Source organism: Salvelinus sp. IW2-2015, linkage group LG33 (genome assembly GCF_002910315.2).
Source record: "Salvelinus sp. IW2-2015 linkage group LG33, ASM291031v2, whole genome shotgun sequence".
Classification (NCBI taxonomy): domain Eukaryota; kingdom Metazoa; phylum Chordata; class Actinopteri; order Salmoniformes; family Salmonidae; genus Salvelinus; species Salvelinus sp. IW2-2015.
The window spans coordinates 9,808,634-9,825,860 of NC_036872.1; the positions used below are offsets into that span (position 1 = coordinate 9,808,634).

At 41.7% G+C, this 17,227-nt stretch overlaps 1 protein-coding gene across 1 annotated transcript in view; it reads right to left on the reverse strand.

Moving 5' to 3' along the window:
* Nucleotides 1-12,096: 12,096 nt before the first annotated feature.
* The window catches only part of LOC111958108 (annexin A1), a 10,368-nt gene continuing 5,237 nt past the window's right edge, over nt 12,097-17,227 (reverse strand). The window contains exons 5-9 of the mRNA XM_023979291.2: nt 16,925-17,040; nt 16,023-16,159; nt 13,299-13,426; nt 12,866-12,988; nt 12,097-12,499 (exon numbers count right to left, since the gene is read on the reverse strand). Of these exons, the coding sequence (XP_023835059.1) occupies nt 12,440-12,499; nt 12,866-12,988; nt 13,299-13,426; nt 16,023-16,159; nt 16,925-17,040 (564 nt within the window). The 3' untranslated portion in view covers nt 12,097-12,439. The remainder of the gene's footprint in view (nt 12,500-12,865; nt 12,989-13,298; nt 13,427-16,022; nt 16,160-16,924; nt 17,041-17,227) is intronic.

Genomic DNA, 17,227 nt, shown 5'->3' on the forward strand with positions numbered 1-17,227 from the left:
TGAAAATCATCAGTCTATTTTTGTTCTGAGAAATTGCCAAGAAACTGATGATCTTGTACAACGCTGTGTACTACTCCCTTCACAGAACTGCGCAAACTGTCTCTAACCATAATAGAAAGGAGTGGGAGGCCCCGGTGCACAACTGAGCAAGAGGACAAGTACATTAGCGTGTCTAGTTTGAGAAACAGACGCCTCACAAATCCTCAACTGGCAACTCCATTAAATAGTACCCGCAAAACACCAGTCTCAATGTCAACAGTGAAGAGGCGACTCCGGGATGCTGGCCTTTTGTACTTTTTTTGTAACACTTTTGTAACTGCAGTAGCCTAGTGCAGGGCCACCGTGTCCCCCCTGCCGCCCCACAGTTTGGGAACCACTGGCCTAGTGCAGTCATTTTGTAGTTCAACTGTAGTTATTTTGCAATTACTGCATTCCAAATTAACACTATTCATTTTTGTAAGGGTAGGCAGATAACAAGGATTAATGAGAGAGAACCTCCCTTTACACTGCTCTTGGCAGACTACTTTGCATAATTGAAAACACCTCACATTCTTGCGCATGATGAATGAGGGGATTGCATTCGTTTATTAGGGCTGTCACAATTACGTATAACTGTATAACAGACTGTTATGGATGAAAATAACCTTCATAACTGTTTACATTTTTACCAAAAATATTTTGTGGAATGAACAGCTGACTATATAGGATGGTAGGGAAATCATGTGGTTGAGTCCTTTTCAACTGTAACATGGACTCTTAATAACAACGTGATGAAACCAGCGAGTTTTTAAACCCAAAGGCGCAACATCGCGAGACTTCCGGGAACGCTTGCGAAACAGACTAAACAGTTTGAGACGTCAATGAGAGAAGTGAAAGATTCTTCCTTAGTTGTTCATTTCCTCAAAATCTAGTCAATGTCTTAAGTAGCTGAACATGTTATTACTCACATCTTGTGAAAGTGACAGTCACGTTTTCATTTTCGTCAAAAACAACATGGCCGAATGGTAAAGAATAACTAGGCCCTCGAGAGCACCCTTACCTGCTGATCTATAAATTGTCTCCGTAATCTAGCATAGGTACGATGGTCAGCTGAATCAGGGTTAGTTTGGCAGCTGGGGTGAAAGAGGAGCGATTACGATAGAGGTAATCAAGTCAAGATTTAACTTTAGCCTGCAGCTTTGATATGTGCTGAGAGAAGCACAGTGTACTGTCTAGCCATACTGCCAACTACTTGTATGAGGTGACTACCTCAAGCTCTAAACCCTCAGAGGTAGTAATCACACCTGTGGAGAGAGGGGCATTCCTCTTACCAAACCACATTACGTTTGTTTTGGAGGTGTTCAGAACAAGGTTAAGGGCACAGAAAGCTTGTTGGATACTGAAGAAAGCTTTGTTGTAGAGCATTTAACACAACATCTGTGGAAGGGCCAGCTGAGTATAAGACTGTATCATCTGCATATAAATGGATGAGAGCTTCCTACTGCCTGAGCTATGTTGTTGATGTAAATTGAGAAGAGCTTGGATGAATGCACTGAATGCACATATTTCTCATTTGCCTGAACGAAAGCCAGTCAGCTTGAGTATGCGTGTGCCGAGCCTTTCGCCAAATGGCATTCTTGAGGTGGAGTAACTCTGCAAGATCACGGTCAAACCAGGGGCTGAACCCGTTTTTAATTATAATTTTCTTTATGGGGGCATGTTTTGTTATCAATACCACTGAGAATATAAAAAAAGAAGGTCCAAGCATCTTTAAGTGTGGTTTAAGTATGTCCCAGTTTAGGTCACCTAGCAAGACAAGTTCAGATTTAGTGTAAGCGGCCAGGAGAAAGCTAAGGGTAGGTTGGGTACAGGCCGGTGCTGATGGAGGACGATAACACCCAGCAACAGTCAACAAAGAGTTATTTGAAAGTTTAATGCTTAAAACCAGCTAATCAAATTGTTTGTTGACAGACTTGGTGGAGACAACCGAGCACTGAAGGTGATCCTTGGTCAAGATTGCCACCACCCAAGATTGCCACCACCTTTGGAAGATCTGTATTGCCAAAAAAGGTTATAACCAGAAAGGTTAACATCAGTATTTAAAACACTCTTCCTTAACCACATCTCAGTAATGACCAACACATCTGGATTGGAGCTGTGAACCCACACTTTCAATTGATCCATTTTAGGTAATACGCTTCTAGTGTTAACGTGTAGAAAACCCAGGCTTTTACGAGAGCAGAAATCAGTGAAGCAGATATCAGAGCACAAGTCGGAATTGGGGCTAGCAACAGTAGATGGGCCAGGGTGTACATGCACATTTCCAGATTTAATCAGCAGTAATACAATCAGGGCACGGCAGAGTACAGGGAGAGCTCTGCAGTGTTGATTCATGACATTTGAATGTGCATTAGATGGCAACAAGATCATATTGTACAGCAATTTCATCAGGTAACATGAATAGAAAGCCGGAGAGAGGTGGTTAGAATAGGATGGGAGGCCAATAGTCTGTGTAACCAATAGAGAGTCAGAGTCCCGAGTGTGGGAACAAACATAGTCTGTCCCACGGTTGGGTGAATAAGAAAGTTCATAGTCAACAAAGCATGCAGGAGTCATGAGGCAAATAGCATAAAGCTCAATAAAAAAATATAACGACTTGCGTGTGTGCTGGAGGCGAGCGAAAGCTCGGGAGAGAGAGGGGGGGGGCGAGGTTACCTGTACCAGACAGGGGGAGACAGGCCAGGGAAGACGGATAACAGATCACCAGGTTGAATCCAAGCAGCAGTGCAGCAGGCAAACAGGAGTAGGTGTCACACCAACTTGGGAAAAACTTTTTTCTGGAGGCAGATATATTGTAGAAAATGCCAGTGGATGATCTCTGAACAGCCGTAGGGGGCTTCAAAGGCCTCTGGATTTGTGTGGGGTATGCTGTGAAACTCTCCTGCCATTGTTGTGCTCAAAGGCTTTGACACCTCAGCATGTCAAGTCGTTTGTTTGTTACTGGTACATTTTAACCTACTAACAACCTATTCATTTATGGTGGAGCAAATCTACAATTTCCTTGTTGTGTAGTGCAAACTATTTCGTTTTGCTGGCCTGGGTTCTATCCTCAGCTTTCCCTCCGTGGAGTGCCTCGTCCAAGCTGCTCCTCTTCGCTCTCCACCCGGCTGTCAGAGACAGCTCAACAATCCCGAACCCGTTCTCTCAATCGACCCCCACACCCAATCTACTCACATGCACACACACTCACATACAGACATACATACACATAGTCCCTCTCTCCCCTTACCTTTCCTTGGCCTCTATTTCTTACATCTCTCAGAGAAAATGACATTTTTCGTGGTATTGCTCTGTGCACTGACTTTACTGATCTCTGGAGAAAACTAACATTGTCGCTGGGTGAGTACATCTGACAATGTGCTCTCCCGTCCATTAGACATTTTGTCTGCAGGAACTCGCTCTTTTTCACTCGGTCCACTCGTACAAGTGCCGATGCATTTATGGCATGACGTGAACAATACGAACTTGCGTCACTACCAAAGTCTAATGGTTTTAAATGACTGTTTTGTATTGTCTGGAAACTCACTTTGTCACGTTCCTGACCTGTTTTCTGTTGTTTTGTATGTGTTTGATGGTCAGGGCGTGAGTTTTGGGTGGGCAGTCTATGTTTTCTGTTTCTATGTTGGTTTTGGGTTGCCTGGTATGGCTCTCAATTAGAGGCAGGTGTTTGACGTTTCCTCTGATTGAGAGTCATATTAAGGTAGGTTGTTTTCACTGTTTGTTTGTGGGTGATTGTCTCCTGTGTCAGTGTCTGTATGTTACGCCACACGGGACTGTTCCGGTTTTTGTTTGTTCGTTCGTTTTATGTAGTCTGTTTCCTGGTTCATGCGTTCTTCACGTTGTATGTAAGTTCGGGTCCAGGTCTGTCTACATTCGTTTATTTGTTTTGTAATTATTCAAGTGTTCGTCGTGTTCTTCAGTTTTGTTTATTAAATCATTATGTATTCACAACCCGCTGCACTTTGGTCCAATCCTTGCTACTCCTCTTCGGATGAAGAGATGGAGGAAGCCCGTTACACACTTGTAGAATTCGCTTGCAGTAGGTCTCTTAAAAAAGAGAAGCCGTGCAAGGTTATTAAACAGAGGTGTCTATTTTCTTCTTTTGTTGATATCAGCTAACGTGTAACCTAATCCTGGCCCTGATATGCAATGTCTCCAAACCCCCTCTGATTTTAAATCTAGATCTGTTTTTGGTATTTTTCATTTAAATGTATGCAGCCTGTTGTCTGAAATTGATGGGGTTAGGATTTGGGCTAAATCAACTGATGCTGATGTAATTGTGTTTTCTGAAACCTGGCTCAGCAAGTCTGTTCTTGATAAGGATATTTGTATAAGTGGTTACAATGTGTATCGCACCGATCGGGTTAAGAAAGGTGGGGGTGTGGCTATATATGTAAATACTAAATTCCTTGTAAATGTGGCAAAGTCTGAAACTATTTGTAAACAGAATTTCTTGCTTTGAATCTTGAGGTTTCAAAGGGTCTCTCTATAACTGTGATATACTGTAACTGTGTTATATCTGCTCTCTGTGATGCATTTTCTTCTCTGATGCACCTTATGTCTAAACTTCTTTACGGTGAAATGATCTTGATTGTTGATCTCAACTGGTGTTGGTTAAAGCCGGAGTCTGATGATTTTAGAATGTTTTGTAATTCTATGAATCTTACCCAGTTGATTAACTCACCCACCCGTCCAAATCTAAAATGTCCAGAGAAATTTACCCTGATTGATTTGATATTGACAAATGTTCCACATAAATATTCTGCGGTTGGTGTTTTTTGTAATGAATTAAGTGACCATTGTGATGTTGTTGCTGCTAGAAAAACTAAAGTTCCTAAGACAAAACCACGCTTTATTCGTAAGAGAAATGTTAAGAGTTTTAATGAGCAGGCTTTCTTTCATGATTTGTTTTATTTTGACTGGAGCAAGATTGAGCTTATCCCTGATGTGGAAACTGCCTGTAAGTTCTTTCATTATGTTGTTTTCCAAATAGTAAACAAACATGCCCCATTCCACAGGTTCAGGGTTAAAGGGCGGGATACTCTATGGATTTCTTCTGAGCTGTCTTGTATTATTCACAAACATAATCTAGCCTGGGCTAAAGCAAGGAAATCATGTTATGATGCTGATTGGCTACGAAACAAGTGTTATTTTCTTCTCAGGAAGGCCAAGTCTGAATATTGTATGTCTGTTACCACTGATAACCTGAATGATCCTAGAATGTTTTGGAAGGCTATTAAGTTTATGTCTGGTAACAGTAATGTTAATGGATTACCATTGTGTATTGCAGGACTCAATATGTGTCACGCCCTGGCCTTAGTTATCTTTGTTTTCTTCATTATTTTAGTTAGGTCAGGGTGTGACATGGGAAATGTATGTGTTTTTGCATTGTCTAGTGGTTTTGTATGTTTAATGGGGCAGTGTCTTGTATAGGGGTTTGTATGTCTATGGCTGCCTAGATTGGTTCCTAGAGGCAGCTGTTGTTCATTTGTCTCTGATTGAGAGCTATATTTAGGCAGCCATATTCATTGAGTTTTCGTGGGTAATTGTCTATGTCTAAACGTTAGTAGCTTGTGTGTGCACTTTCGTTTTGTAGCTTCACGGTCGTTTGTTGTTTTGTTAGTTTGTAAAGWGTTTCGTTTCGTGTTCATCTTCTTCGTAAATAAAAAGAGGATGTATTTATATCACGCTGCGCCTTGGTCCACTCATTCACCAGAAGACGATCGTGACAATATGACTGTATATGACAAAACTGAAACGCTGAATTGTTTCAATGAGCACTTTGTATCATCTGGTAGGCTGTTTGATTCAGTATCCCCTGTCTCTGTACAACCCTGCGTGGATGAACCAGTGAGAGCTGGTCAAACTTTTCGCATTTTGCCATTCTCAGTGCAGGAGGTACATAAAGCCCTGAAATCCTTAGATCAGAGAAAGCCTGGATGTCCCAATCTTCTTGATCCCTGCTCTTTAAAACTGGCAGGTGATTTCATAGCTGAACCACTTACATATCTGTTCAATCTAACCCTGGAATGTAATGAAATTCCAAAGTTCTGGAAATCATCACTTGACCTACCACTTTTAAAAGGGGGAGATCCAACTATTTTAAATAATTATAGGCCAATCTCAAAGCTGTCACCCCTGGCAAAAATACTTGAAACCCTTGTTAGTGAACAGCTAAAAGAGTTTTTATATACTAATTCTATTTGATCAATGTACCAATCGGGCTTCAGGAAGAAGCATAGCACAATTACAGCAGCCATGAAGGTTTTAAATGATATCACTGAAGCCCTTGACAAAAAACAGCACTGTGTCTCACTTTTTATTGATCTCTCTATGGCTTGTGATACAGTTGATCATGCTAGGCAGAGATTGTCAAGCGTAGGTCTTTCGGAGCATGCAGTTGCATGGTTTGCTAACTATCTGTCTGACAGAACTCAGTGCACTCAATTTGATGGGCTCATGTCTGTTAAATTGTCTGTCTGTAATGATGTGCCCCAGGGCTCTGTACTTGGTCCCCTCTTATTCACTATTTATATAAATCATTTAGACAAAAATGTGCAAAATGCGCAACTTCACTTTTATGCTGACGATACTGTTATTTATTGTTGTGCCTCGTCTCTCACAAAAGCTTTACAGAACTTGCAAACTGCTGTTCAACATACCTTGTGTCAATTGAAGCTTATCCTCAATACTGACAAAACTAAACTAATGGTGTTTTCTAAAGCAAGAAAGAGACCTCTGAACCTTTCACCTATTACTATCTGTCAGGGCAATGAGATTGTAACCTCATAAATATCTTGGAATTTTAATTGATGACAGCCTCTCTTTTAAACTGCATATTCAACAACTTACAAAAAAATTGAAGCTGAAGTTGTTTTTCTTTTGAAGCCAGAAAGAGGCTAGTATCAGCTAAAAACATTTTTTTACTAGACTATGAAGATATTTTATATATGAACGCTTCCGCTCAGTGTTTGAGATCAATTGACATCCTTTACCATGGAGCATTGAGATTTATTTTAAACTGCAAAACCCTTACGCACCACTGCACTTTATATACAAGGGTTGGCTGGCCTTCTCTAGGCTCAGTCACTGGTATACTTTTATTTAAAAAGCCATTTTGGGTTTACTACCATTTTATTTGGGCATTTTTATTGTTCAGAAATGTGGTGGGTACTCTTCGTTCGCAGGACTTTATCTTGCTAACTGTTCCAAATGTCCGAACTGAATTTGGTAAAAGGGCTTTTATGTACTCTGCGCAATCAGCTCGGAACGCCTTACAAAATACTTTTAAACTGGAAGAACCTGTCCCGATTGGTGTTTTTAAATCATTGATGAAGGATTTTGTGGCTGATTCCCTGACCTGTCAATATTTTACTTTGTGATGTTGTTATACCTTTGTGAATTCTATGTTTTTTTACTAGATTACCTGTAGTTTTTCATGTTGTCTGTCTGTAATTGTGTAATGACTTGGTGCTGCATATCTTGGACAGGACGCTTTTGAAAAAGAGATTTCAAATGTCAATGAGCCCTTCCTGGTTAAATTGTATCTGTTCTGTCCTAGCAAGCTTGGCATTCAGTCCCCATAAAGTAAAATATATCATTGTAATGTACTTTATTTTATTTTTTTCTTCTTGGCTTTCAAAATAGCATCAGACTAAAAATTACTCAGTCAGTTACAGGTTGGATGGTCTCTGCTGTTTGTTTATTAGAACTGTACAGCTTGGAAATAGGAATCCTTGGAAGTAGGAATCCTTCCAGGTCATTTTGTCCAAAATCAGGTTGTAGATTTGGAGTTTTGATCTGGAGGGAAGGTTATACTGTGGAGGGTAGCATCCTGTTCATATCCCTGCCGAAAAATCCAAGGTAATCTAACTTCAAATCTATCTTTTTGTAAAAACATGCTGAAAAATGTGGAAGCTCACAAGCAGCTGTGTCTCTCTCTCTCTGGTCTCTGGTCAACGGGCTTGGAACCTCTAACCCTGGCAATTTGACTGGTAAACTCATGAGTGCACTCAAAATGGCTACCTGTGGTGGGTTCAACAAGGCAAATTTTGCAAACTTTGGCTAACGTTAGAAAACATATTCCATTTGTTTTGTGTTAGCCGCGACCATTCACTAACGTTTGCTAATAGTTTGAGAAGATAGTGTGCGGTGAACGTAAGTGTCTGTTTCGGGTCTAAACTGCCGCTAAAAATAATCAAGTGGCCATGTAGACTTTCTACTATATTTAGTAGGAATAGATCAATTGTTTTCAGTTTGAATATTGTCGCTAAAAAGCCACCGTAATCCTTACAAAAAATAGCTGTTTGATGTTTCACCGAAACATTTTGGAATGTTCATTCAAATAGTTCAACTGAAATTGTTACTCTGGCAACATGTTTGCTGCAGACAGAAGACGCTTGTCGCCACTGGTATTGTGATGCAATAGCTTCCATGGTAATGTAGAATGGTAATTCAAATGATGTTAACAAATTACAGCACATATTTTAGCACATATTTTAGTTCCTGCTTTGCTCCTATGGGTACACTCGCAATGGCCGCCAGTCCACCCATTATGCCATCATTAACTTGAATAGGGATCCATGTTCTATTGATTATATTTATATGGCAGCACATGCAGTCAGGAGCAAAGGAAAGCAGAACATGTGCAGCAAATACGTTTTTTTGCTTTTCAAACGGTTATTAAGGTGACCGCGGTCATTTTTCTGTCCAACCTTAATCCCAAATTCTATGACCATAACAGCCTTAAGCGTCTTGGAACTGTGCTGCCACCTGGGTGTGAGCCAGGTGCCCAACTCTGGCCGACAGCGAAGTCGACTCAAAACAAAAGTCGACTCACCCAACTTATTGTGGGAATCTTGTGGAAGGCAACCTGAAACGTTTGACCCAAGTTAAAAAATTTAAAGGCAATGCTACCAAATACTAATTGAGTGTATGTAAACTTCTGACCCACTGGGAATGTGATGAAAGAAATAAAAGCTGAAATAAATCATTCTCTCTACTATTATTCTGACATTTCACATTCTTAAAATTAAGTGGTGATCCTAACTGACTTAAAGACAGGGAATTTTTACAACGATTAAATGTCAGGAATTGTGAAAAACTGAGTTTAAGTGTATTTGGCTAAGGTGTATGTAAACTTCCGACTTCAACTGTATATTGAACACCGTCTTAACGGAGTGTGTGCACAATTTCTTAATACATCCTGTCAGGAGTAATACAGCCATGGAAACTACCATATTTAAATGTGGAGGGGTCAGTCACATTAATTTGCACTACTTTGGAGATCGATTTGCTCAAAACTTGGCAGGTAGTGCTGCAATTATTTAGCTTAGCTACTTCCGTTTCATTCCAGACCGTTTTATTCAGACAGGGGTCACATTTAACCCCATACCCATTTACGCATGATGAAAAATTCAAACCCTTGCTGGTGAGGTTCTTCTCCATGAACAGTCCTGTGGTTTGGTTAAACTACCACACATACCCTGACTCATTCAGTCTAATAGCCTACTCCTCCAGTTTCCAACTTTCACCAAAAACATCCTTTCCAAAAGTGACGTTTGCGAACGACCAGAGAGAAAAAGGCGATGCGAGAGTGTCTACTCCGCCCAAAATCTGTCTGCATGAAAATAAGCATTAAGCAGACCAAGTGAGAAGTTGTTTTTTTATTGGGGACAATAAGATTTAGTCAAGATAAAACTTCATTGCTATTTTGATACGTGAGGCTTATTTTATCGAATAGAAGTTTTATAATGCTTAGGTTGTTTTATGAGTGTACTGATATAGTTTCAAGTTTCATTAGTTGTATGTACGGGATATCCATGGTATACTGTCCATCGTCCAACGAAATGCTTACTTGCAGGTTCCTTCTTGACAATGCAACAACAATAAGAAATAATAAAAGATAAGAATACGAAGATAGTAAATGGCTGTAGAATAGTATAATACATTTTAGCATAGGTATAATACAGGAAGGCACAATTTATGGTCCAGTCTTTACACTTGTATTGGGGAAGGGGGGATGGGTGGCAAGTGTGTAAATTGAGCAGTATAATAAAAGTCTGGTAGCAGCAGTGGTGGACAAAGTACCCAATTCTCATACTTGAGTAAAAGTAAAGATACCATAATAGAAAACGACTCAAGTAAAAGTGAAAGTCACCCAATAAAATACTACTTGAGTAGAAGTCTAAAAGTATTTGGTTTTAAAGACTTAAGTATCAAAAGTAAAAGTATAAATAATTTCAAAATCCTTATATGAAGCAAACCAGATGGCACCATTTTTAAAATATTTTTATTTATTTATGGTTAGGCAGGGTTTGACATTTAGACATCATTTACAAATGAAGCATGTGTGTTTAATGAGTCCGCCAGATCAGAGGCAGTAGGGATGACCAGGGTCAAGTGTTCTGTTGATAAGTGCATGAATTGGACTATTTTCCTGTGCTGCTAAGCATTTTTATTTATTTATTTATTTTATTTAACTAGGCAAGTCAGTTAAGAACAAATTCTTATTTACAATGACGGCCTACCCCAGCCAAACCCTAACCTGGACAAGGCTGGGCTAATTGTGCGCCGCGGTAAGGGACTCCCAATCACGGCCAGTTGTGATACAGCCTGGAATCGAACGAGGGTCTGTAGTGGCTCCTCTAGCACTGAGATGAAAGGAATACTTTTTGGTGTCAGGGAAAATGTATGCAGTAAAAAGTACAATATTTTCTTAACGAATGTAGTGAAGTAAAAGTAGTCAAAAATATAAATAGTAAAGTTAAGTACAGATACCCCCAAAAACTACTTAAGAAGTACTTTAAAGTACTTTTACTTAAGTAGTTTACACTACTGGGTAGCAGCAGTTGTGATGTGTGTGTAGCATGAATGTATGTGTGTATGTGTATGTCTTTGTGGGTGGGTGTGTGCATGAGTGAGTGAATGTGTGCTAAGGTGTGGAGAATCAGAGCAGGAGGTCAGTCCAGTTCAAGTGTTCAGCCGTCTGATGGCTTGTATAGAAACTGTCTCTGAGTCTGTTGGTATCAGACCTCATGCTCCGATACCGTCTGCCCAAAGGTAAGGGAAAGAACAGCTCGTGTGTGGGGTCCTTGATGATGCTGTGTGCCTTCCTCAGGCACTGCTTCGAGTAGATGTACTGGATTGGTGGGAGTGTGGTCCCAGTGATGTACCTATGGACGTGTGAATAGCGATGTAAATGGCATCTTCCGTGGATCTGTTGGAGCAATAGGCAAATTGGAGTGGGACCAGTGTGCCTACTGGCCTTGATGTGGGCCCATGACCAGCCAATCCAAGCCCTTCGGTTAATTGGAGTGGGACCAGTGTGCCTACTGGCCTTGATGTGGGCCCATGACCAGCCAATCCAAGCCCTTCGGTTAATTGGAGTGGGACCAGTGTGCCTGGCATACTGGCCTTGATGTGTGCCATGACCAGCCTTTTGAAGCACTTCATAATGACCAAGGTGAGCGCGACGGGCCGACAGACAAGTTTTGTTGAAATTTAAATTAGGCCTGCCTTCTATAAGATTTAGAATTCAGTTGTTTGTTCACGTTCTCTGTATTCTTCCAAAAAATGCCTTACTTTAGAGGCTGGTGGGAGGAGCTATATGAGGACAGGCTCATTGTAATGGTTGGAATGGAATGAATGGAACGAAGTCAAACATGTGGTTTCCATATGTTTGATGTGTTTGATACCATTTCCTTTATTCTATTACAGCCATAACAATGAGCCCATCCTCCAATAGCTCCTCCCACCAGCCTCCTCTGCCTCATATGTAGCATAGCTGTAGTCTCACGTGACCATCCTTCCAAATCCCGTCTAGCTACTGTAGATTTAATACAATAAAGTCCATTTAAAATCTAGGGCGAGATCCTTCATTTGTATTAATTACACATACCAAGTCTGTCTGTGTTTTACAATGTTATGAATATATTTCATGACATGGTCTTAAGGGGTTCATTGTTGGTGGGTCATTCTCAAATTAGACCTCATAGGCTATATGCAATGTTGGATAGAATAAAAAATATACACACAGATCAATAAAGACAATTTGAAGCAACATAAAAAGCTTTATTTGCACGAAGGACCAGTTATCCAGGGCACAATGCCACTGCATATTCTTGCCACACAAATGGTGTCTGGTATATTGCACTATAGATCCTCAAGTCTGCTGAAGCTAGGCTAAATATAGGCTAAATATATGTCAATGCTGCTTACCATGTTTACTGTGCTCATTGCTGTTAGCAGGTAGAGAAAATACATCATGACTGCCATTTCAGATAGTTGTCATGAACCATAATATTTTGCATTTGGGAGGGGAACATTTAATCATGCACATTATTCTCCATTGGCACTCATGCACTGTGGTAATTGGTTCCAGGTGAGATCTGAGAGAAAGTTAGTTGTCACTTCCACACAGGGCCAGTAGGATCTTCTCATAGTCTCCGTTGGTGTCATCCTAAGGAGGTAAGAGACAGAGCGCAGAGTTACTCTACAAAATATAAAGGTCAATCATGTTTAGACATGTCACACCATTATATAACATTTTATTGAAATTATTTTCAGATGCCATATTTCCCCATTTAACAAATGGTGAGTCTATCTAAACTCAGATTAGACCCAGAAATCGGAATACMTTATACAATGTGATGCATGTACTTGGTGGGTCGGTTTCCCGGACCTCGATTAAGTCTAGTCCTGGATTTAAAACATATTCTCAATGGAGGATCTGTTTAATTTGATTTTTATTCTAGTACTATGCTTAATCTGGGAAAACAGTCCCTTGTCTTTTATTGCCACTTTGGCAGTGGAGATGTTTGCTCACCAGAATTTCCTGCGAGAGGGTTTTCCCAAACGTCTTCTTGTACTCCTGTCTAATCCGGGCCAGGTCTACTTCAGACCTGCTCACCATGACCCGGGTCAGAATATTGGTCCTGGTTCCTTTACCCTGGGGTATGGCACAGACACACAAAATGAAGATTTATAACCGGATAGTGGAAGCTCCTTAGCCTGAACCCAGATCTGTTTGTGCCGTCTTGTACAGTATGTGCATAACCAGTGTTCTTGTGTAGATTGTCACATCTTAAAACAGGGTTGTATTCATTAAGTAGAAAATGGACTGAAACAGGGACGAACTACCAGGATTTGTCCAACAAGAAATGTACATTTTCGTTTTTTTAAATATCTTTGTTGCATACCCTAATGATCAGGACCCAGGGCAACCTCTCATCTGGTACATAACATGCAACAATGTTTACCTTCATTGCCAAGTTGAGCTTCTCAGCAAAGAAAGCCGGCTTGCTTCCAGCACACTTCACTGAAAGACAGAAAAGAAAAACAGTCAGGTGACAGCATCGACAAGAAGGGGCATTCTCCAAAGCTGTCTCTAGGTGTATGTGTGTGTGTGTGTGTGGGGGGGGGGGGGGGGGTATGGAAGAGGGGATTCAATCAAATGTTATTTGTCACATGCTTTGTAAACAGCAGGTGAAGACTAATAGTGAAATGCTTACTTACGGCCCTTCCCAATAACACAGAGATACACATTTGATTAAAAAAACAAGGAATAAATACATAATGAGTAACAATAACTTGGCTATATACACGGGGTACCAATACCAAGTCGATGTGCAGGGGTACTAGGTAGTCGAGGTAAATATGTACATATAGGCAACAGGATAGGTAATAAACAGTAGCAGTGTATGTGATGAGTCAAGAGAGTTAGTGCAAAAAGGGTCAATGCAGATAGTCCGGGTAGCTATTTGGTTAACTATTTAGCAGTTTTATGGCTTGGGGGTAGAAGCTGTAGAGGATCCTGTTGATTCCAGACTTGGCGCATTGGTACCACTTTCCTTGTGGTAGCAGAGAGAACAGTCTATGACTTGGGTGTCTGAAGTCTTTGACAATTTGTAGAGCCTTCCTCTGACAACTCTTTGTAAAGAGGTCCTGGATGGCAGGGACCTCGGCCCCAGTGATGTACTGGGCCGTACGCACTACTCTTTGTAGCGCCTTGCGGTCGGATGCCAAGCAGTTGCCATACCAAGTGGTGATGCAGCCAGTCAAGATATGGTGCAGCTGTAGAACTTTGAGGATCTGAGGGCCCATGCCAAATATTTTCAGCCTCGTGAGGGGGAAGAGGTGTTGTCGTGCCTTCTTCACGATTGTGTTCGTCTGTGTGGACCATATTAATTCCTTAGTGATGTGGACACTGAGGAATTGAAGCTCTCGACCTGCTCCACTACAGCCCTGTTGATTTAGATGGGGGCGTGCTCGGTCCTCCATTTCCTGTAGTCCACGATCAGTTCCTTTGTCTTGCTGGTGTTAAGGGAGAGTTTGTTGTTCTGGCACCACACTGCCAGGTCCCTGACCTCCTCCCTATAGGCTGTTTCTTCATGTAGATTATCGGGCCTACCAACGTCGTAAAGTCTGCAAAGTTAATGATGGTGTTGGATTCGTGTGCGGTCATGTAGTCGTGGGTGAACAGGGAGTACATGAGGGAACTATGCATTCCCCCGCGATAAGGGTGTGTTGCTGCCTACCCTCTCCACCTGGAGGCGGCCGGTCCGGAAGTTCAGGATCCAGGGTCCTGAGCTTAGTGATGAGCTTGGAGGGCACTATGGTGTTGAACGCTGAGCTGTAGCTGCTGAACAGCATTCTCACATAGGTATTCCTCTTGTCCAGATGGGAGAGGGCAGTGTGGAGATCAGTAGAGATTGAGTCATCTGTGGATCTGTTGGGGGGGGTATGAGGATTGGAGTGGGTCCGGGGTGTCTGGGATGGTGGTGTTCATGTGAGCCATGATCTGCCTTGCAAAGCATTTCATGGCTACAGATGCCATTTAGACAGGTTACCTTGGTGTTCTTGGGCAGAGGGACTATGTTGGTCTGCTTGAAACATGTAGGTATTACAGACTGGGTCAGGGAGAGGTTGAAAATGTCAGATAAGAAACTTGCCAGCTGTCCTATGGTCTTTTCTTAAGTCAGACATAGTGCTCCATTGTCCTCACACAAAACGGCATGGCCATGAAATGATAAACAGGCATTTGCAATCAGTAATTGGATAATATGAATATGCCTTGGATAATGTGCCATCTAATCTATTTATAAAAAAAGTGATGATTATTTTAGTCTCGAGAGACTAATGTTATTTTGCTCACAGTGTGGCCTTATTTGAATGAAGAAAATGGAGCTCATGGTGTAACGTTACAGGACTAAGGCCTAGTGAAGGGTGTAACGTTACAGGACTAAGGCCTAGTGAAGGGTGTAATGTTACAGGACTAAGGCCTAGTAGGTCCACACTCAGGTATTTGCAGTGAAAAAATGTATGTCTAAAAAAATTCTGGACAAATGTTGCTTCGCCCGACTTCATCAACAGAGGGTGACCAAAAAATGTGCGGTCTTCAAATTGAATACATGTCTCCTGCAGTCCCAAAAAATATGTCCTATCTATCACGTTTAGATTTACGATGCCCCTGACTGTTATGCTTTTTGATTCGATGACTGTATAGTAAGCTGGACAGAGTGAAGGGACTATGAATGTAGGTCCATTATCATTTGTACACAGTTTCGGACTTGGTTTTAGTCATTTAAAAATGTTGACTAATATATAAAACTAACCCCCCCCCCCCCCCCAAAAGCACCTTGCAGGCCGGATTGAATGTCTCGTGGGCCGTATGTTTTGACACCCCTGGTCTAACTGATGACAAAAAAAAGCACACTAAGGTACGACTACTAGAACAGTGGAAAAGTAATAGTGGTAAGGCTTATATGGCATGTCTTATTTACCAAAATGTGTGTGTTAATACATATGCTGTGTGTGTGTATATATTCACTTTGGCCGGAGCTGAGAGCACTTCTGGGAGGTCAGCGAATCTATGAAGACGAGCAGTCTTGTTCCCTCCTCTTCGTCTTCCAGCCTCATACAGGGCCCGTTATAGACAGATACAGTAGCACGGCATCACACAGGGTTCGCATTACCACACTGACCATCTTTGCGGGGCCCAACCTTGAATTCTTGACACACATTCACTCTCTCCTCTCTCTCCATTACCCCTGTGCATCCACTGTCAGCAAAGTTCTGGTTCACCATGGTGTCTCTCATATCTAGTAGCGCTACAGTGATGCTGAGTGAGAGAGAGGGGGAGTGATGATTAATTGTGCCAAACTAGTATCTTTAAACTGTTTAAAGCAAACTGCTAAATTAACAACACCTTGCCAGTAGCGAGAGCAGAGCCATTCCTGAAGTCTGCGCCTGTGTCAAGATTTGGACTGTCATCCTCTAGCGTCCTTTTTGTTTTCTAGCAATGAAAATGCCATGATCTATATGGTTGTTGTAAATTATCACACACAGGACATTTACATAGTACATATTTACCATAATTGCGGACCACACCTCTGATAGACTTCTTTATCTCTCTATCCTCCTTATTGGTCCTGGAGGCCAGAATCTCAACCAGAGTATCCTCATCTGTTGGTCAATCCCTGAGAGAGAGATCGAAGGCGAGAGTGTGCAACCAGTCAACAAGGACAAAGGGTCAGGTCACATCAGTCGTAAACAGCTGAGAGTCCAAGGATCGGGAATAACATACAACAAGAAAGTGCAGGGCAGTGTTAAGTTATGCCCGCAAAACGCAACAAACACACTGAAGAATATGGAGGGTACTACCTGCATTTGTTCAATAACAGCTCATATTTTGTGGGTCTGACGTCTTCTACCAGAGCACCTCACACACACACTCATCATCATGACAATCTTAAAGTTACAGTAGTAACTCGTTCAGCACCCGGTCTCCTACATACTTTTAAAAGCAGTCCACAGTCTTTAACAGTCCCACCTTTTTGCCTCTATTCTGAGTTATAGTGAGTGACTAGCTGCGTGGCATGTTTACCTGCTGGGCTGTATGGCGCATTTAGTTTCGATAGGGCTGGCGTCTGAGCAGAGCCAAAGAACCACATCCTCCAGTGTCCCTTTAGGGCTCCGACTGTCAGGGGCAGTCTCCAGAGGCTTGCAGAGAGTGAGGGGTGACACTCTTCACAGTCATACACCAATGGTGTGTGTGTTTGTGTGTGGTGTGTGTGTGTGTGTGTGTTTGTGTGTTGTGTGGTGTGTGTGTGTGTTGTGTGGTGGTGTGTGTGTGTGTGTGTGTGTGTGTGTGTGTGTGTGTGTATGTGTTGTGTATGGTGGTGTGTGT